This window comes from Bos grunniens, chromosome 29 (genome assembly GCF_055505025.1).
Source record: "Bos grunniens cultivar Pamir isolate PY7600 chromosome 29, Bosgru_T2T1.0, whole genome shotgun sequence".
Lineage (NCBI taxonomy): Eukaryota > Metazoa > Chordata > Mammalia > Artiodactyla > Bovidae > Bos > Bos grunniens.
The window spans coordinates 2,704,262-2,725,529 of record NC_141193.1 but is presented as its reverse complement, the minus strand read 5'-3'; the positions used below and the strand labels follow the sequence as shown (position 1 = coordinate 2,725,529).

General features: G+C 61.3%; 1 protein-coding gene across 4 annotated transcripts in view; it reads left to right on the top strand.

The window, feature by feature from the left end:
• Positions 1 to 287: 287 nt before the first annotated feature.
• OSBPL5 (oxysterol binding protein like 5) overlaps positions 288 to 21,268 on the top strand; it is a 67,584-nt gene continuing 46,603 nt past the window's right edge. For 2 of the 4 annotated variants that reach the window (XM_086383901.1, XM_086383900.1), the window contains exon 1: positions 1,652 to 1,753. Coding sequence is in view for 2 of the 4 variants with exons in the window: in XM_086383899.1 (XP_086240025.1) it covers positions 383 to 433 (51 nt within the window). In the remaining 2 variants the exon portion in view is untranslated. Of the gene's footprint in view, positions 434 to 1,651; positions 1,754 to 21,268 lie in introns of those variants that run through there. The other 2 variants (XM_086383899.1, XM_086383898.1) reach the window with 2 other exon arrangements.

The following is a 21,268-nucleotide window of genomic DNA, read 5'->3' as shown; positions in this document are numbered from 1 at the left end:
GCAGCTCCTGGACGTGAAGCCCGCCCAGTGCGGCCCCACGGCCCCTGCGGCCAGCCCCCGGGCTTCTCTGCCCCACACTCGGCCAGGTGCCCCTTTGACCTCAGCGGTGTCGTTTCATAAACGTGAGCTGGCTTCAAGCAGCCAGCATCACAGTGACTGGAGACTCTCCCTACTTCAGGCCCCTGAGACCTCCACCCCAGGGGACGGCGGCTTTGTTTTCTTCCTCCATTCCCTGTGGGTTGGCCCTGACAACCAGCCATTGGCCAGGCTGCCGGCAGCCGCACCCAGCCCCAGGCAGAAGCTGTGAAGAGCCTCCAGGCTGGTCTCCTCAGCCCGTGTGTGCGGAGCAGATCCCACCCCGACGAAGCGGAGAGGTCCCATCATGGCCCTGAGCATCTTGTCTGAGCAGCTCTGCATCCAGAGGCCTCGCAAGGTGACGGTGAGGTGGGACGAGTCCCGGGGGTGAGGCCAGACCCACCCCGCACACCGCACCCCTTCACCCACCGTGCTTTGATGCCCTGGGGGAACCACCCCTGGCCCAACGGGGTGGCCATGAAAATGGCCATGGTCTGAGGCCACCCACCTGGCTGGTTGGGGCAGAGCTCTGGTAGGAAGTCCTGCAGCCGCTCCCCTGCGAGCCTGTTCCAACTCAAGGGGCCGGAAGGGGCCTCTCTGGGCAGCCCCCCAGCTCCGCCTGGCGGTCAAGCTGCTTCCTTCTGACCACCAGGCTCAGGAAACGCTCCAGCAACATGGGGTGCCAGGGCTCAGCCGAAAGTCAGTCGTGCCCCTTAGAAGGGAGCAACTGAGACTTTGGAAACCCTATCTGGTCTGCCAGGCCTGGAAGTGGGTGGGCCTGGCTCCAGCTGGTCTGCCCCTGGGGGACAGGGTGAGAGGAAGACCCCAGCAGGTCCTGGGGCACCCGGGAAGGGCTGGGGGAGACCCCTGACCTCCTCCACTCCCCCTGGGGTTGTTTAGCAGAATTAGAGCCTCTTATGTGTACAAGAAGGTTTCAGGGTCTAAAACGGTCTCTGAGGGCAGAAGGGGTGAGGAGGACACAGGAGGAAATTCACAGGAAGGCAGGCTCCTGGCAAAAAATAAAAAGGAAAATAAATATATATATGTATGTGTATGTATATACATCCTGAGAAAGAGGTGCTGTTAGAAACGCCAGTGTGAAGCAGTGTCCATCTAACCACACACGGGGGACAGGGACAATGGCCTCGGAGTTCTGGGCTTCCTCTTAAGCTCTGGTGGCTTCCACCTGGGGGAGAATTGGTAAGAGTCTTGGGCTCAGAAAGAGAGGGGTCTCCCCACACCCTGGCTGGGAGCGGGGTGCTGGAGGCCTGCAAGCATCTGTGACCACGACGGGCCCTCCCACACCCCTCACCCTGGAGGCTGACCCCAGTCACCGCCAGCACCCCTTTTCCGGAGGAGGGTCCGCACCCCCGTCGCGGGGCGGGCTGGGGGTAGGGGAGGAGCCCCGCAGCGGGACGGGTGAGCGGGGCGCAGCCCGGCAGGGGCGGGGGTCCGAGGCGCGCCGGCTCCGCACTGCGATCCCGCCCGGGTTTTGCGGCCGCCGCGCCCTCCGTCCCTCCGCCCTGCCTCCTCTCCTCCGCCCCGCGCTCCCTCCCTCCGCTCCCGCGGTTGGATCAGTCTTTTGGCATTTCCTGCAGCCGGGCCGCGTCGCCAGCTGAGCCCCCGCGCGCCCGGCCCGGCCCGGCCCGGCCCGGCCCAGCGCGCCCCGCTTCTCACGGTAGGAGCGCCGCGGGCGGGGAGGGGGCGGCAGGGCTGCGGAGGCGCCGGGGAGCGGGCGGGAAGGGGGCCGGAGGGGCTGCGGCCCGGAGGGTCGGGAGCGTCCAGCCGGCCGCCGGTTGGAGCGGGGGCGGGCTGCGGGGTCGGGGGAACCCCGTGCCAAAGTCTGCGGACCCGGGGGACAGGGGCGCAGCCCTGCAGCCCCCGAAAGTGACCGGCCCTGGGGAGCCCGGGGTGACGCGGGGACGATCGCAGACGCGGGCGGCTTTGGGGGGCGGGTGGTGCTGAACGTGAGGTGCGTCGGGTAACCGGGCTCCCAGTTTGGGGGGCTTGAAAGAGGCAGCCTGGAGGAGCCGCTTCTGTGTCCCCGCTCAGCCCAGACCCAGGGAGTCTTGAAGGGGCAGGGACTGCGGGGAGGACGCGTGCTACCTTTGCTTGGGGTCTGGATTGGGGTCTGGATTGGGGTCTGGCCTTCCAGCTCCGGGCTTGGTCTGTGTTCCCAGTGAGGATGCCTGAGCTCGGGAGTGGGGGGGGACCTTTGCTGTCCCCACCCCCCTCCTTCTCTAGACCACTGAGCCCCTGAAGACTCGGAGCCTCCAACATTGTTCCCGTGACATGAGTCTGCATGAGGGTCCTGTGCACCTGAGGATGCCTGGGTGTCGGGGAAGGGTGGGATGTGAGGTCGGGGTGCCAGCAGCCCTGGGGGGCAGCCACTGCCCCCTGGGACCCCCAGGGACAGCCTGGACCAACCCTCCACCCACCCCCCACCCCCGCCCAGCTCGGCAGTCTGCTGTGGAAGACCCTGGAATCGGGGTTCTGAGTGGCCCCCGGGGGGTGTGGACAGGCCCCGCCATGGGGAGGTGGGCTTCTCTGCCCCCAGTCATCATGGGCCAGGCCCCGGCCAAGCAGCTGGTTGGGTTTCCTCTGTCTCACCATTTGGAGGTTTTTGCAACTCGCTACTCGGTCTGCACCAGAGATAATCTGCCGGAGCCCCTTCAAGGTGCCTTTTACAGGCTGACCTCTGTGGTTCCCCCTGCCCCAGGGACGCCCCCAGGCCGGGTCCAGCCGCAGTCTGGTCACAGCCAGGGTGGGGACCTGTGTGGGCCGGGTGGGCCGGGTCCCAGACGTCAGAGCCCTGCCCTCAACAATGGCAGGCAGAGTGGTTGGCCTGTGGCTTTTACCCATTTCCCTGGCTGTGTGAGGCCACGCCACTCCTTGAACTTGACGGGCTTTGTGGGCCACCTGCAGTTGGCGGGTGCGTCTGGACAGCTCCCCTCGGGCTCCAGGTCTGTGGTCCCATTGTCTGCCTGCACCCATGCAGGGCAGGGCCCGGCTGCCAGGAGGGCAGGCACTCGGTGCGTCTGTGTGGTCTGTCTTGCCAGCTGTGTTTAGAGATGGTGACAAAGCAGATGGGCCAGGCGGAGGCCCGCCAGCTGCCGGGAGTCCTGGGCCCTTCCTGGGGAGGCCGCAGTGCCGACGTGGACCCATGTGGGCAGTGAATCCTGGACACCGGAGAAAAGCCCCTCATTCCTGGACCTGGGGGTCAGGCTGGCCTGAGTCGGGCTAAGGGATCAGCTGAGTCTCCAAAGGTCTGTTCCAGCTCTTTCCAGAATGCCGGCCGCTGTCCTTCCCCCCTAGGATGGTCATTACAGTGCTCAGAAGGTCCGGGGGTCAGTTTCTCTCCTGAAATCTGTCTTCCTGGAAGCTTCCTGAACTGTGCAGTCAGGTGACACGCTGCACTTGGAGGAGGGAGAAAACCTGGGTGACAGGCCAGTGCTTTCAAGGTTGTTGGGTGTTTTCAGCAGGTGTTTGGGGGACTTGCGCTTCCCGCTGATGCCGTGGTTAAGCCAGAGTATGCGCGTGTGTGGTGGTGCACACGCGCACACCCACACAATGCACAGGTGGACAAGAGCGCACCCAAGGTGATGGAAGCGTGCCCGCCCCGCTTCCCGTTCACTCAAGGGACAGGTGTGCAGCCGTAGCTAGGAAGAGTTACCCGGGTGAGGCCTGAACCCTGGGGCTGGGGGCTGTTCAGGGGCGCATGGCGTGCGTCAAAAGGATCCCCATCTTTTGGATTTGAAGGGAGGGGTCCACAGGTCGGGTAGAACTGCCTGGCTGCTCTCAGGAGTGGTGGGGAGCCAGGGCGGCACAGTCAGGGAGTGGGGGCAGGGTTGAGTGGCCCCTCCGAGGGCCGGGCGTGCTGTTCGAGGCCGTCACAGAGGAGCAGAGGGCTGCTGTCGGGGCTGGACTTGCCCTGTGAGCCCTCGGGTCGAGGGAAAAGCCCCGGGGATGAGCTCTGTGCAGGCCTGCAGCTGGCCTTGGTGGCTTGTCACCTTCAGTGGCTGGGGAGCTGTGTGAGCAGATAGAACTCGTCCAGGGAATGGTGGTGTTGAGGACAAAGGACTTAGACTTTGGATTATGTGTCCTCCAGCATTGCAGCTGCTCCAAGCCAGGATTCCTGTGTGCCCGTGGGTGTAGAGTTGTCATATCCTGGTATCCCACTAAGGGGAGTGGGCACCCGCTCTGTGGTCAGGATTGAAGTCAGGCCCCATCGAAGGCCAGGGCTTAGATGCGACTTGGGTCTGGGACAAAAGGACTCTGGCTTCGAGTTCTTTGTCCAGTGAGGTAGCTGGGGAATCGGCCGTCAAGGTAAGAAGCGCTGCACACCCAAGACATGGAGCCACCTGGAAGTGCCCCTGGGAGTCCCCGAGGAGGGAATCCCTGCGCCCGCATCACAGGCCCTTGGGATTCAGAGAGGGAGGCTCGAGGACCGTTGGGAGGGGCCCTGGAACCACCCGGCCGGGCCCCGGGAAGCCGCAGGGCCGTCAGAGAATTGCCAAGGTTATCTGGGTCATGAAGCCAGTGAGAGACTGTTCCCACGGCGCAGGACACGAGCGAGCCTGGTTGGCCAGCCCCAAGGGACCCACTGGGCCCTTGGCAAAAGCCTCAGAGCCAGCACTGTGCTCACCTCTCAAGTCCACCCTCCACCCACTCCTGTCTCCAGACTGGCCTCTGCTCCTCCCTTCCAAGGTGCGAGGCTTCGTTTTCTCAGCACCGTGATCCATCGTCTCTGAAACCACCTCCATCCTGCACTCGTTCAGTTGAGTGGATGGATACAGAGAGAGCAGCTGGGCCCACGGCAGGCAACGTGTTGGCATTTGGGTTATCCTTCACTCGTTGCCTGATGTACGCTGGGGCTCTGACCCCCAGCCTGGCACACAGTAGGTGCTGGTATCCCCTGGGGCTCTGACCCACAGTCTGGCACACAGTAGGTGCTGATGTACCCTGGGGCTCTGACCCTCAGTCTGGCACACAGTAGGTGCTGGTGTTCCCTGGGGCTCTGCCCCCCGGCCTGGCACACAGTAGGTGCTGGTATCCCCTGGGGCTCTGACCCTCAGTCTGGCACACAGTAGGTGCTGGTGTTCCCTGGGGCTCTGACCCTCAGTCTGGCACACAGTAGGTGCTGGTGTTCCCTGGGGCTCTGACCCTCAGTCTGGCACACAGTAGTTGCTGGTATCCCCTGGGGCTCTGACCCTCAGTCTGGCACACAGTAGGTGCTGATGTACCCTGGGGCTCTGACCCCCAGCCTGGCACACAGTAGGTGCTGGTATCCCCTGGGGCTCTGACCCTCAGTCTGGCACACAGTAGGTGCTGGTGTTCCCTGGGGCTCTGCCCCCCAGCCTGGCACACAGTAGGTGCTGGTATCCCCGGGTCTCTGACCACCAGCCTGGCACACAGTAGGTGCTCAAATGAAGCAGTAGAATCGTCTTTGCCCAGGGACACCCCATCCTGCCTTTCCCTCCTGGTCTGTGGGCCTCACCAGCATTGGCAAGTGGGACACCTGAGTGGCCTGTGCCCTCGGAAGGACGGACCCAGCCTGCCCCCTTCCCAGGGGTCCTGCCATTCCTGGATTGGAAGTATTGTGTGCAGAGTAGCTGACCTGGGGGAATGCCTGATATTTACTGGGTGAATGGAAGGGGGCCTAGGCTGCCCAGGCCCTCTCTGACCCTGGCTGAAATGGAGAGGGGGGAGCTGCAAGGGTGTCCAGGCCCCACAGCTGGGCAGCGCCACTCATAACCCAGTGAAGGACTACTTTACAGGTTAACGAGCACATGAAGCGGGGGTTATGGGGCACCCCCTCCCACAGGCCGCTGGCCAGCCTGACCGTTGTGACCAGCTAGGGGTCACTTTCCTTTCTTCAAGGCCAGGGTGGGATTGGGGACCAGGATTAGACAAGTCCCCAGGAAGGCAGAAGGGGCGATGGCCCAGAGGAGATGAACCAAGCCAAGGGCCTGCTTCTGAGCCAGGAGGGAGGGAGCCTTTCGGTCCTTGACAGACAGTGGGCAGGGGCAGTGCCTTTGTTCCTTCCCTTGCTGGCTGGGTCACAGCCAGTGCGGGCCCATTTTCAGCAGCTTCCACTTGAGTAAAAGTGCGTTCGCTGTGGGAGGGTTCAGGTGGCGGTATTGATGTGCCCGCCTATTGGGGTGAATACGGCACAGGGGAAGTGGCTTAAAGGGCCAGGCCTGTGCAGGGCGTGGGGAGGGTGGGGCGGTGGGGCAGTCTGTGCCCGCCTGTGCGAGAGCCCTACGGCAGAGCCCGTTAATGGGCCGGGGTCTCCCAGGGGTTTGTCACTGGGGCTGTGCTGGCTGCAGGGGCAGCTCCTCGGGGGCTCTCTCCAGCCTGCCCTTGCTGGGAGAGCCGCGTCCCCAGGAGCCCAGAGGGAGTGGCCGGAGGGTGAGCGGGAGAACAAGACCTGCCTGGCCTGTCGGGGAGGGTGACGCTCACCCACCCCACTCAGGGGTCACCGTGTGGGGCGGGGCGGAGCTGGGGAGGGACCGGCCCCTGAGGTCTGCAGACTTGAGCACGGAACCTTCCAGGTCAGAGAGCCCAGGGACAGGCCTCCGCTGTTATTTATTGACACGTTTGCTCAATGTGTTTTTATGGCTTTGCTGCTGGACTGGGTGTGGGGCGGGTGTCACAGCCAGTCCTCACTCACCCTCGGGGGGACACCCAGAGGTCCGGGGCCCTTGCACATCCTCCTGTGGACCTTGAGCTTGTGGGGCTCGTCACTCCAACCCCGAGGACAGGGAATGGGAGGAGTCCCCTTCCCCCACCCCGACCCGCCTCCCAGGGGGGACCTGGGGTGGCATCTGGGGCAGGGCTCTGAGAGTGTGGCCAGACGTGGCCACGGACGAGCCCCTGCCCGCTCGGGACGCCTCTATGTCCACATCCTCGGTGCCCCGGCCGAGGCCTTCTCTGGATCAGTGCTCAGCCACCTAGAGGGACAGGACAGGCCCTCCTGCATAACCCTGTCCCTGCGGGGAGTCTGGATCCCTGTTAGCCCGTCTGCCAGCTGGCCTGGGCTGAGCTGGCCGGCCCCCAGGGCCCTGGTGCAGGCCTGGGGTTGGAGGTGGGCCTGGGGTAGATAGCGCCAGGCATCATGGTGGATTTGGGGGCTGAGCCAAGGAAGAGGCTCGGGGATTCCTAGCCCAGGCCTTGGGGCCAGCAGTTTCTTTGCTCTCCAAAGCTCCGTTTCCCCTTGTGTAACCCGGGCCCTCCGCAGTCCCAAGAGAAGTCAGGAAGTGGGTGACCATCGGCCATGTGTTGGTGATGTTGGCCAGGCACATGGAAGGGCCTGGAGGTCTGGGGAGGGCAGGGGGGCTGAGGCTTCATTTTAAAGCCCAAAGGTGATCGCAGGTGGGGAGAGGACTCCGCCCACAGATAGAGAGCTCCAGCTCCCTGCACCTAGATGGCCTTTAGCATTTAGCATCTCCTGAGTGCAAACTGACCCACAGAAGCAGCCTTTGTCCCGATGTCCTGAGTGAGTGCAGACACTCACCTGAGGCCTCCGTCTCCCCTCCCCAAGCCAAGCTGGGCTTGAGGGCCTAGGGCTCACAGGGTCCATGCAACTCCCACTAAAGAGACAAGGAAACCATTGCCCTGAAAATGCAGAGATCACCACATGTCCTCACCAGGCCTCAGTTTCCCCATCCGTGAAAGTGTCAGTCACTCAGTCGTGTTTGATCCCCATGGACTGTAGCCTCCCAGGCTCCTCTGTCTGTGGGATTTTCCAGGCAAGAATACTGGAGTGGGTGGCCATTTGCTTCTCCAGGGGATCTTCCTCACCCAGGGACCAAACCCAGGTCTCCTGGATTGCAGGCAGATTCTCTACTGTCTGAGCCACCGGGGAAGCCCTATCCGTAGGTCTCCCTTAAGACCCCCAGATCTTTGCCATCCTGTGTCCCACATTCCTGCCCGCCAAGACGGGGAGTCCCAGGGCAGGAGCTTGAGAGAGGGGGCATCCAGAGGCCCATCTCTAGAGGGCTTGGGTCCCCAGCACCTGCCCTTCCCACTGCTTTATAGCTGAAGGTTCCAGCAGGTTTTACGTGGAAGAAAGTGTTCACTCATTGTCAAAAGTGTGAATGCCATAAGACTTGGGGTTGGAAATCTCTCCCCGAGCCCCTCGGGTTCACCCAGGACTTGGTGTCACTGAAGCGGATCCCTGCTGCTGCCCGTAGTCTCTGCAGTCCTGGGGCAGGGCAGGAGGGGGCTTTGCTAGTCGCCCACGAGGGCCGCCCCGAGTGAGCCCTTTGGGGGGCCTGGTGCCCCTCCTGCATCCTCCACCCGCTTCTGGAGCGAAGCCGGCAGCCCACTTTGAAGAGCCCTGACCCACTCCAGCCCACCCACACTGCTTCCGCTTGGGACCCTGCTCTGAGTTCTCCGCGCTGCCTCTGAACTCAGCTCCCGGCCCTAGGGACGGGTCCCCTGGGGGGCAGGACCCACAGGCAGGACCCGAAGGTTGAGTGAGTTTTATCTTTCCCCAGATCCCAAATCCAAGTACTGATGCTGTCGTAAACAGTGTGTATCGTGCCTAAAAACCGTATGAAAATCCTTTTACCGTTTTAATCTAGGTGTCTAACCAATGTATTTATTCTAATAAGTATACTCTCAAGCTTTTTAAAAAGAGGGGGATGGGAAGAGGCCCAGCCCTTGGTCCTGAGAGGCTAGGAGAGTTTGGGGTTGCCAAGGCAATGGCACCCCACTCCAGTACTCTTGCCTGGAAAATACCATGGACGGAGGAGCCTGGTGGGCTACAGTCCCTGGGGTCTCTAAGAGTCGGACACGACTGAGCGACTTCACTTTCACTTTCATGCATTGGAGAAGGAAATGGCAACCCATTCCAGTGTTCTTGCCTGGAGAATCCCAGGGACGGGGGAGCCTCGTGGGCTGCTGTCTGTGGGGTTGCACAGAGTCAGACATGACTGAAGCGACTTAGTAGCAGAGGCGACACGTTGACCCAGAAACATCAGAATTCAGCCCCACTGGGTGGCCCGGAGGGTGAGGACAGTCAGGAATGGGGCCCGGTTGCTTGTCCATTTCAGTGGCCAGGGTGGGTCATCCTTGCTGGTCAGTAGTGAGCTCTGGAGGCCCCTGGAGAGAGGGGAAGGCGTCCCACACACACACACCGAAGTGGAGTTTCAGTGCTCAGCCTGCCGCCGGGACCTCGGCCACGCAGTCCCGCTTTTTTTCCCACGTAGACCTTCCCTGGGCTGGGTGTCTCCCCCACCAGCAGCAGCGGAGGCCTGTCCTGCAGGAGAACCTTCCAGCCGCCTGGCGCTGGGCCGGTGCCCTCTCAGCCTGGGGCAGCCCCCACCCCCCAGCCCCGCCCTGCTCTCCCAGGTTGCTGGGCGCTCACTCTGTTGTAATCGGCACCTCTGTGCCTTAGCAGGTGCTGAACCCCTGCCTGGAGCGCCCTTCCCGCTGGCCTGGCAGCACCCAGCAGGCCTGCGGGGAACACACCAGGCGTCTGGGCAGCGCAGCCCCGGCCCACCACCTTGTCTGCGGGCCCTGCATGGGTCCACCTCGCCCCTTATCTGCGCTTCTCTTTTGCCCGAAATATACTATATTAAGGGTGGCTTCCCAGGCGGCGCTCATGGTAAAGAACCCACCTGCCAGTGCAGGAGTCATGAGACATGGGTTTGATCTCTGGGTCAGAAAGATCCCCTGGAGGAGAGCGTGGCAACCCACTCCAGGATTTTGCCTGGAGAATCCCATGGACAGAGCACCCTAGTGGGCTGCAATCCATAGAGTCACACAGAGTCGGACACAACTGAAGCGACTTAGCACATATTATATTACGTTTTATAAATATTTTTTAAACCGAGGTGACGCTGATTTACAAGAGGATGTCGGTTTCATGTGTGTATAGGATGTGTCTGTGGTACTTCGAGCTCCGTATCCTCCGTGGCGTGCTCACACAGGGTGGTCTGCACCCCATCCGGCACCGATGACCCCTTTACCCATGTCACACGCCCGTGCCCCCCAACCACGGCCCCTCTGTATCTTTTTGGCTTGTTCACTTGTTCTGGCTTTTTTGTTTGTTGCTTAGATTCCACATACGAGTCAGACCCTGCAGGGTTTATCCTTCTCCATCTGACTTGTTTCATTTAAGCGTAATGCCCTGGGATCCATCTGTGTTGCCTCAAACGGCAGGCGTTGGTCTTCTCTCGTGGCTGAGCCGCGTTCCACTGTGGACACACCACCTCTTGGTCCAGACCATCCCTTCTCCCCTGGGGCTGGGGCCGGTCTCCGGGCCAGAACCCCGGGCCAGGCCCTCGCCTCCGCCCGCTTACTGGGAAACTGTCCCTTGTTTCCTGACGGGTCAGTGAGCCGCTGCTCCTGTTTGTTTGGTTTGGGTGTTTTGTTTTAGGCGGTGGCAGGCGGGTCACGGGAGCTCATTAACCCAGATGCCCTGAGTCTACTGTGAGCAGCGCCCTGGAGAGGGGGCTCCTGACTTGCCGTGGGGGTTCTGAAGCCTCCTGTCCGACCACATGGACGCCGAGCTGTGCAATGGTTGCATCGTGGGCTCAGTGGTCCAAGAACCAGGCGAGAGCGCCCCCAGCTCGGACACGTCACTAGCCAGGGGGCCCTGGGCGGGTCCTGTAAGCTCCAGGCCTCAGTTTTCCCATCTGTGAAAAGGGCACGGCAGCACTGGCCCTGGAGATGAGAGGAGGACACGTCTGAAGCACAGAGCTGGCCCCCCGCCGATGGCACAGCCGTCCGGCCCGCATCGGCCGAGGCTCTGCCAGCCGGGAGGGATCGTTCCTTATCCTTGATTGCAGTTCTGATTAATGATTAATGGCTGGGAAAGGTTTACACACAGAAACCACACGAGAATAAAACCGATCCCGCCTCATCGAGGTCCTGACCTCTGGCTCCGCTTGCTTCAGGCCGGGAGCCCAGAGTTCCAGCGTGGGAACTGACCCCCGCCTCCGCGGTCCCCCCACGGGGGCGCGGAGCTGACGCCCCCCGTGGCCCCTGCGCCTTTGCCGTATTTGGGCGAGTCCAGAGACGAGCGCAGGGCCTGTGGCTGCATGACAACTGTCGCATGACAGTCACGCTGACTTCACGCCCTTCTCGCTTCCCGTAATCCCGGAGTCATGGAGAAGGTGCAAAAACACGAAAACGTAGCCTTTGTAGCTTCTTTCGGCCATGGTGGTCTTGAGTGCCCGTGCCCCGTTGACTTTCCTTATTTTCCATCATTGAGGGAGCTCTTGGGCCTCTGGTGGCTCAGACCATAAAGAACCCGCCTGCGATGCAGGAGACCTGGGTTCCATCCCTGGGTCAGGAGGATCCCCTGGAGAAGGGAACAGCAACCCACTCCAGTATTCTTGCCTGGGCAATTCCGTGAACGGAGGAGCCTGGCGAGCTACACAGTCCATGGGGTCTTAAAGAGTTGGACACGACTGAGCGACTAACACTTTTCATAGGCCCACTGTTCTGTCGAGAGGCCTTGGGTCAGTTCCATCTGATCCCGTCTTACGCTGGGTCTCCTGGGGCACGTAGGCAGGCGCTCCTCTGGGGTATGGGCCTGGGGTGAGGTCTCGGGGTCCCAGGGGGAGCACATAAGCAGCGCAACTGGATGGGGCCACGTGGCTGCCATGGACACCCCAGCGCACGTAGAGGGGAGCCAGCCTTTCCCCTGGAGAAGGACACCCAGCCACGGGTGGTGCTGAAGAGTCATGGGGTGGGCGTGGGGACCCAGCCCGGGTGGGTAGGTTGGGGATGCGTCTCCTGGTGGATGAGGTCCTCAGCTCACTGTGCCGTCTGGGTTCAAGATGCCCTTTCCTAGCGCATCCCCTGGCGTTCCTGGCCTTGGAGACCCGCCAGGACTGTCTGTCGCCTTGAATCCCTCTGGAGGGAGGTCTTTCTTCCACCTCTGCGTGGGCTGCAGGCTGACAATCAGCTCCCAAGTGCACACACAGATGTCAGCCAGGGTCCCCCGAGGGGTCGCTCAGTGACCAGTCATTCTGTTAATTAAAAGCAAGAACTACATGTAAAGTGATGACTGTAGTTGATACACTGTTGTAGAATTGAAATTCACTGGGAGACTGGAACGTAACTGTTCTCATTAAGAAAAAAATAAATACCAATATGTGAGCCGACGGATGTGCTAATTAACTAGACTGGAAGAATTCTCTCTCACTGAGACATGTATCGGATCAGCATGACCTACAGGTCTTTAAATGTCTCGCTGTTCTATTTGCTGATTATACTTCAGTTAAGCTGAAAAGCATAGACTGAACCTGTGACGTCAATGGTCCAGGGAGGGTGGCTGGCTGAGGGTCTGCAGGTTCTGCCTGGAGCTGGGTGGAGCAAGGAGGGGCCCAGGCTGAAACACACCCCCGCCCCACGCCAAACCTGGGACCCAGATGGCGGCCAAGACCGAGACCACGGTATTTCCACGCGGCTGTTCCGTGGAAGCAGATTGCTGGTGGAAGGCAGCTGCCCAGTCGTCTGGTCTCCTGGGGCCTGGGTGCAGAGGGCCATTGGTGATGCTGGTACCCCAGGCCTCTGGGAGCTGGGGGACACCCTGGGCCACGGCCACCAGCTGGGAAGTGTCCCCGGCAGGACTCGGGCCCCTGTGCTGGGCATTCACCCTGGGAGAGAAACCTCCTCTCCTGCACTCCCCGGGTGTGGCCAGGGAGATGCCCCTGTTCCCCGGGTGCTGGGTGCTGATCCATCTGTCTCGGGGAAGCCTGCTCGTGTGGGCATATTAGTCAGCTCTGGCTGCTGTAACGGACGCTACAGATGCTCGTCGTCTCCAGTCCTGGAGGCTGGAATCCCAGACCCAGTGGTGGGCAGGGCTGGTCCTCCTGAGGCCTCCCCCTGGGTGTGCAGACAGCCGTCTCCTCCCCGTGTCCTCACAGGGTCATCTCTCTGAGTGTGTTTGTGTCCTGACCTCCTCTTCCTGTAAGGACCCCAGTCCTGTGGGATTAGGAGCCCACCCTAGTGACCTCATTTTACCTTAACCACATTTTTGAAGACCCCGTCTCCACATACAGCCACATTCTGAGGTCCTGGGGGTCAGGACCCCAACACAGGGCTTTGGCCAGTGCAGTTCAGCCATGACCATGACCTTGGGCCCCCAGCACAGGGGGAGGACTCATCAGTGGGTTCTTGGGCTGTGTTTCTATTTTTATTTCCTGCGAGGCCCAAATGTTTGTAGGGAGTAAGATTTTGTGGTGATCAGAGCCTCTTCCACCCATAAATGTCTGGAAATGTTTTCAGACTTCGCTCCTTTGGATCCTGATGGTCTTATATCTGCCCGGGATCCCTTGGCCAGCATTTCCAGTGCCTGGACTTGGAATGGAGGCAGAAGCCCACACCATATGAGGTTCTCACACAAACACCCAGTCACGCTTATCCGCGTCTGAGCTCCACCTGTGGGCAGGGAGTCGTGGGCGTCTGTGGGGTCAGCACGGCTGCGGCCACCAGGTCCTACTGCTCCCTGGCCTCCCGCCTGCCGGACAGCACCCCCTGCCAGCCTCAGCATCTGGGCTTCCCCTCCCCACTGCCTGCCGTCCAGTCCAGCAGACACCCTCCATGTGGAACCAAACGTGGCCTTTCTGGCGGGCTGGGTGGCCAAGCGGACGCTGAGCCACCGGGCCATTCGTCCCGACGCTCGCAGACCTTTCTGTGCCCGCGGCCGTGTGCAGAGTCCTGAGGGCGGAGTGCGTGCTCCCTACCATGCTGGTGGGGGTCTTCCCCGGGGTCCCCTGCTCCTCCCTGTTACCAGACCTGATGGGCTCCTGGAGGATGCAAAGGGAGGCCCATGGAGACCTCCACCCAGAGCCCAGGAGGGGAGCAGACCCTTAGCTGGGAGTAGCAGACGCTGTTTCAGGGAGTGGCCCCGGGCGCACCTAATAGGTCTGACCTTATGGGCTTCCTACCGAGAGCTCCCAGTGCAGAGGGAAAAGAGGCTTCTTCCGTGCCGAGTGGGCCCTTGAGGGGCTTCTCCCACGTGGGGCCGCCTCCGGCCCCCACAGCTCGTGTTCCCACCAGCTCGTGTCCCTGCCGTCCAGCAGAGCTGCAGATTGTTTTTTAAACTGCGGTTTAACAAATGCTGGGAGGAAGACACACAGGCAAATGACTGTTCTCCCGCCTGTTCATTATTTTTAAACTGTGTCGTTTTCCAGTTTATTTTTAAATCTCGAAAGCATAAAGAACATGCTGTTTATCTCTGGCGAGCCTCTTCTGCCCGACGTGGCCATTCATCACTTCCCAGTCCAGTCCGGAGCATCCCGCCTCTGGTCAGGCCCCAGTTGGCCTGCCAGGCAGGAATAACCCTGTGGAAACTGTGCCCCCAGGAACCCACTCCTTCAGGCCATGGGGGCCTTTCCCCGGCCAGAGCAGCATCCCCTGCTCAGCGCCAGACCTTTAAAAGCCTTCCCACGTTCAAGGAAAATCTTTCTAAAATGCTTTGCACACAATGCCTTGCAGCCTTGGGTATAAACGAGAAATAATTTAACCCTTTTCTGGAGACTTGGGTCATTGTTGTCATTCAGTCTCTAAGTCGTGTCTGACTCTTTGCAACCCCATGGACTGCGTTACACCAGGATTACCCGTCTTTTACCATCTTCCTGAGTTTGCTCAAACTCATGTCCATTGAGTTGGTGATGCCATCCACCCATCTCATCCTCTGTCGCCCCCTTCTCCTCCTGCCCTCAGTCTTTCCCAGCATCAGTGTCCTTTCCAATGAGTCGGCTCTTTGCATCAGGTGGTCAAAGGATTGGAGCTTCAGCTTCAGCATCAGTCCTTCCAATGAATATTCAGGGTTGATTTCCTTTAGGGTTGACTGGTTTCATCTCCTTGCAGTCCTAGGGACTCTCAAGAGTCCTCCAGCACCTCAATTTGAAAACATCAATTCTTTGGTGCCCAGCCTTCCTTATGGTCCAGCTCTCACATGACTACTGGAAAAGAACCATAGCCTTGACTATACAGACCTTTGTTGGCAAAATGATGTCTTTGATTTTTAATGCTTTGTCTGGGTTTGTCATAGCTTTCTTTCCAAGGAGCAAGCATCTTTTAATTTTGTGGCTGCAGTCACCATCCGCAGTAATTTTGGAGCCCAAGAAAATAGAATGTGTTACCGTTTCCACTTTCTCCCCATCTATTTGCAGTGTTTTTAGAACATGGCTAAGTCCACTCATTTATTTTTACTTAAGTACATGTGCATCTATGAGAAACCTTAGATTGTCACTGCAACTGGAGAATCACCCTCACCTGTAATGAATAGCAGGTAATCTAAAAATGCAGTGAGCTCGAAACACCAAATTATACCGTGGGTCACGCTGCCCCGTTTTGTCTGCTGCAGCTTTGCGCCCGAGGCTGCCCTGCTTCGTTAAGTAGAGAGATTCGTGGAGACGTCGCTGCGTAAAGACCCAGACTTCTCTCCCCTGACACCGTCAGGAGGCTGGAAAGTGAACTGGAGAGAGAGGCGCTTTCCCACTGAGACCCGTGATGACTCACAGTCCCCGTGTCACCCGGCTGCATCCGGCGTCTGCCCACGTCGTAGCAAAGTGTGATGTGCTCTTTCGGGTCTGGCTCGGGAGGCAGAGGGGGCTTCAACGGCCGATTCCAGGGGCTTCTGAGCACCGGCTCTTCCCTAGGAGTGGGCGGGGTGGGACGGAGAGCCTCCTGCTCGGAGCCTGGGAGGTGACCCCAACACAGCATCCCTGTTGCCTGGAGACCCTCCCCAGCGACAGCAGGCCGTTCTCCAGGGAGCACCAGCTTTCTCTGCTTGGTTTGGGCCGGAGTGGTGTGCTCGCCTTCAGTCTTGCTTCTCGTGGGAACAGACCAGGCAGGGCCGGTGTGGATGTGTCCCAGGTGGGGACAGGGGAGAGGCGCCCGGTCAGCTCCGTCTGAGGTCTGTGCGCTCTGCTGCGTGGAGAGGTCCCCTTCCTGCCATCTCAGCAGGGGGCCTGGGGGCACAGGGTGTCCCAGGCACATCCTCGGAGCGTCCACACTCACCTTTGGTTCAGGGCAGCTTTGAGCTCCTAGTGTGAGAGCCTGGGGCGGCCCTGACCCAGGACTGCAAGCTGGTAGCTTACAGCAACCAAAACGGACCCCCAGTTCCAGAGGCAGAAGCCCCAAATCAAGGCCCTGACGGGACAGGCTCCTTCCCAAGGCTCTGAAGGAGGGCTCTTCCTGCGTCTCCCCGCCTCTGGGGGCCCCGGGTGTCCCTGGACTTGTGGCCGCCTCCCTCCAGCCTCTGTCTCTGTGGTCACCTGGCCTCCTCCTGGGTCTCTGTGTCCTGTTCTCCTCTTATAAGGACACGGTCGTTGGACCAGGGCACCTGCTCCAGGACAGCCTCATCTTCACTCGGTCATGTCTACAGAAACCCTATTTCCTAAGGAGGTCGCCTCCGCAGCCCGTGAGGTTGGGATGTCCACATATCTTTTCCGGGGTGCCATCCTCCAGCCCGCCGCACCCAGGAGAGGGTGGCCACAGTGGGCAGGGGCCGGGAGCTTGCGGAGACTCCTGGAGAAGCAATGGTTAGGAGCTGGGCTCGGGCTGACTGCTGGGTGGGAAGGGGATGGCGTTCTGGGGACATGGGGTGACATCCCAGGACCCAGCGATCCTGGAGGTGGGGTCAGAGGGCTGCCTTACTATACAGATGAGATAACCTGTATACAGATGTGGCCACCTCTCGGGGCCTCCAGAGAGGCACAGACCCCTCAGGTGCCTGGCTGAGCGCCGGGCCTGACCGCTGGGGGGACCTCCCCACCAGGGAGGGGGCGTGTTTGGCTTCCCTGGGCCAGCGTGCGTCTCACGGCGCCCAAGCTCGCTGGACACAGGCTGCTGACCAGTGTCTGCAGGTGGGACACTGTGGTCCTTGGCCTCTGGCCGCTGACGTGCGCCCCTCTGGGCTCTCTGCTGCCTGCGTCCTGCGTCCTGCTCAGCTGGGAGACCTGGGCACACCAGGCGTGCCCGCTGCCACACACATCGCTCCGCCCGTCCCTGCCCGGCTGCCAGGCTCCCGGTGGGCCCAGGCCTGGGGAGTGAGCCCGGGGAGAACCGCTGCGCTTGCATCACCCATGCTTACCTGGGAACCGAGCAACACTCTCTCAAAAGAGCCGTCTCAGAGGGGGAAAGTGCCAGCCCCTCCCTGGAGCCCTGGGACTCTGGTTCCTGAGGGTGACTTGCAGCTGCCCTGAGCGCACTGCCTGTAGTCCCACAGGCCTTTCTGCCAAGACTTGGGGCGCTGGCACCCCGAGGCTGGGGTGACACTCCTGGGGGAACTGCTTCGTCCCTGATTTGCTTGTGTGTGTGTTTGTGTGTGTGTGTGTATGGTGAGCACTCAGGGTGGGAAAGGGAGACAAGGGCCTCGCACAGTCAAGTGCCAGCCCCTGGCACTCGGGGCACACTCGGCAGTGCCCAGTGTCCAGGCTGGTGGTGCCCCAAGCTGCCCAGTGGCTGGCCAGGGCAGTGACTGCCCATTGCCACGTCATTGAGAGCTAGGTCGTGACCAAAGAGGAAGGAAGGGAGTAGGGGGTGGCCTTCACCCTGGGGAGGGCATGTGTGTGCGCAGGGGCTGAGGGCTCAGGCCACCGACCCACCGGCGTCACCTCCAGGCAGCTCCTGGCTTCAGGTCTCGCTGGTGGGGCCACCTCCTAGGAGGCCCCAGAGGTTGTACAACCCGGAGCCCGAGAGAGGCTGCTGTGGGCACCCAGCAAAAGCGGGCACAAGTGTGCTGTTCAGTTGTGAAGCTTCCCCGTGGGCTGCCAGGGCTCCGAGCTGGTGACCGGCCACGTGGCAGCCCAGCGGAGTTCTGGGGGTGATCACGGTGGTGGGGAGAAGGTGACGGGGGGCTGGCAGCCAGCACCCTCTGCCCCAGCTCACATCATGGCCCTCTCCAGGCTGCCCGGCAGGAGACACGCTGGACCAGTGGTCTCCCAGGGGTGACCACCCCCAGCCCAGGCCTCTAGGAGCCGAGGGCAGCACCCGGACCCCGGCTCCCAGTCTTCGCCAGCTTCCCAGCTCGGGGTGTCTGGCATGGTGTGGTTGACCTTGGGGAGCCATTGTGAATCAGGGGGCATATCTTGGACCCCTGGGAAAGCCAGGTCATCAGGCTGGAGCCTCCCAAAGGCCCAGGGCGGGGCTGGAGGCCCCAGGCCACTCTGCAGTGGGCCAGGCCGGGGCCCAGCTCCGGGGGGTCCACGCTTTCGTGTGGGTCTGCAGCCCACCGGGGGCCAGACACTGTGGACCCCAGGTGACGCCCCCGGCTCCTCTTCCCTCTCGTATCACTGCTGACGCTGAGCCTGCATCACTGTGTCTCTGGCCGTCCTCGTCTCGGGGGGCGTGCGGCCTCCAATCCACCGATGTCATCCGTTTGGTGTCCTCAGAGGCACCTGGCTTGTTGCGGGGGAGGATGGGGCTGTAATCTTGCGTGTATTTCTTCTCTCGCCTCAAGGCTTTTATGACTTCTCCCCTGAAGCCTTCAAGCGCGAGCTTTAAGGCCATCCCTTTTGACTTGGCAGCATGGAAAATGTGAAATATCGAAGCAGAGAGGTCAGTGTAACTGAGGCTCCCGCGACACCCCGTGGTCCCCACTGCCGCCCCCGGGTGTGGCTGCCTCTCATCTCCCTGAATTCTGGTTTAAAATAGACCTTCGTCTTCACCTCCTGCCTGGCGCCCCTGCTTCCTCCTGCTTTCGTTGCCGGCCTTTGTAGCTGCCCTCAAAGCCCGTGTTTGTGGTGGGGGGTCCGGCTCTCTGGGCGGGGTCCTGGGACAAGGGCCCCTGGCCATCTACACACGGCCCTGGAGAGCAGAAGGCAGCAGGGAAGGTTCTAGAAAGTCTCACTCTGGACACCTCCGTGACCTTGAGGAGCTCCTGGAGGGGTTGAGCCCACCCTCCCCAGAGACCCCCAGGAGAGACTCCAGCACTGTCTTCTCCACACCTGTTGGAGCCCTGCATGGGCCTCTGGGCCATGCGTCCCCAGCCTCTGCCTTTGCAGTGTCCCCCGTGTCCTCCCCACCCCCTGCAGTCTCTTCTTGGCCCCTTGGAGCAGCTCCGAAGGTGGAGAAGGGGTCACAGCCTCAGTCAGCCGAGTCTGGTTCCTGGGTGCCTGCTGTATGCATATCCCTCTGGGTTAGATACCCCCTCCCACCCAACGAACGTCATCGGTAGAATCTGCTACACACCGAACGCTCCCTGGCACTGGGGCTGCAGGGACAAGCCAGGGACCCCACACGGGCGCCCTGCCCCCAGGAACAGAGGAGGTTCTGCAGCAGAGATTCTGAGATGTCGGGGAGGGGAGGCATGTGAAGGGCGGGATGGGGGAGCAGTCCTGGGCTGCCAGATGGGGTGCCAGGAGCTGACGGCCTCTCAGTGGGGCTGGCGTAGCCACGGGCACCTGGAAAACAGGTCCTGATCCACTCCAGCCTGGAGGTAGGAGACCTGCACGTGGGGCAGCTTGGGGGTTGTTGGCTGCTGAAGAGGGGGTCCAGGTGGACCCGATGGAGGGGCCCCAGGCCAATCCACACTCCTCTAGGACCCTTGGCCACCTGCCCATGCAAAGACCATCTCCCCCAAGCCCAGCTCCAGGCCCAGCATCTTTGGCTTCTCATTTATTTTCGGCCAGGTGCCAGCTCTGCTGGGGGCATGCTCTGCAGTAAACAGGGCGCATGCTTGTCGTGGGAACGCATACAAGACTGAGAAGGTCAAGTGGGCTGTCTACCGTTTATGTCACCCTGCCCTGGAGTCGCCGTGTCATGGCCCCCTCCTCCATGCTGTGGCTGTGGCGTGGTCTCTTTGCCCGTGGCGTGGCCTCCGTGTCCGTGGCGTGGTCTCTGTGCCCGTGCCATGGTCTCCGTGTCTGTGGCATGGTCTCTTTGCCCGTGGCATGGTCTCCGTGTCCATGGCGTGGTCTCCGTGCCAGTGGCGCGGTCTCCGTGTCCATGGCACGGTCTCCGTGCCAGTGGCATGGTCTCCGTGTCCATGGCGCGGTCTCCGTGTCCATGGCGCGGTCTCCGTGCCAGTGGCATGGTCTCCGTGTCCATGGCGTGGTCTCCGTGTCCATGGCACGGTCTCCGTGTCCGTGGCGCGGGTCTCCGTGGCCGTGGCGTGGTCTCCGTGGCCGTGGCGTGGTCTCCGTGGCCGTGTTTAGCATCTGCTGCATCACCCTTGGTTTTCTCGCCTCCTACCTGCCGATGGGTGTTTTCACTCCTGAAAATATGCCTGCAGAGCGAATCCTCCTGCATGGCTCCTGCCACAGATATCGACTGTACGGATCTCACGCCCTGTACTAAATTTCCAGAATCACCCTTGAGGGGTGATTCACGTTTGATTCACACTCACAAACTACCTTCCAGAGGTCACACCTTGTCCTCCTTCCCTCTGTCCGTCTATCTCAGGGCCGTGTGCCCACAGGGTTTCTGTCGGGCTGACCCATGGGGCACAAAGGGGTGATTCCTGCCTACCGGCAGGCCACAATCTATCATCCTGGGACACTCAAGGTCAAGTCAGGTTGACCAGCAGAGTCCGAGGCTCTGTCAGCCATCTGGGGACATGGCATCCCACCCCGAGGGCTGCAGACAAGTGTCCCCTCCCCCCAGGCCTCCACGAGGGTCACCTGGGCCCTGCAGGCCCCGGTCCAGCCCCAGTCCCCAGACAGGGCCTGGCCGGACCAGATAGGCCTCTGCCACTCGAGAAGGCTTCCTGAGGCCACACGGAGGGCAGGTGGCCCGGGGCTCAGCTGCAGGACGACACCACCCTGGTGTCCTGGGGACCTGATGAGCTGTCCGGCTGGTCCTGCACCCGGCGTCTGCACAGAAATCACCTTCCCTGTGACCCGCGGTCTGTCCTTCTCACTCTGGAGCTGGGGGAGGACTGAGCCCTCGTATCCGTCTCCCTGGTCTTGGTTCTGGAAAATAAAGCTTGGGCAGGACCCCCGGAGGCAGAGCTGGGGCCTGGACCCGCCCCCACCCGCTGGTGTCCCCAGCCTGGGTCCCCTGTGCACACCCTTGCCCCCTGGAGAAGGACCCGTGTTCATCTCTGGGCGTTGAGGGGGCACCGGAGCACCGAGACCTCTCTGAGCTCAGCCAAGCCGTGTCTCAACTCCCCGCCCCAACCCACGCACAGGGCAGGGATGGGCAGGCAGGGCTTCAGGGTCACATGAGCAGTAGAGGCGCCGGGCCCCCTTGGTAAGTGGGCCCTACGCCCCAATCCTCT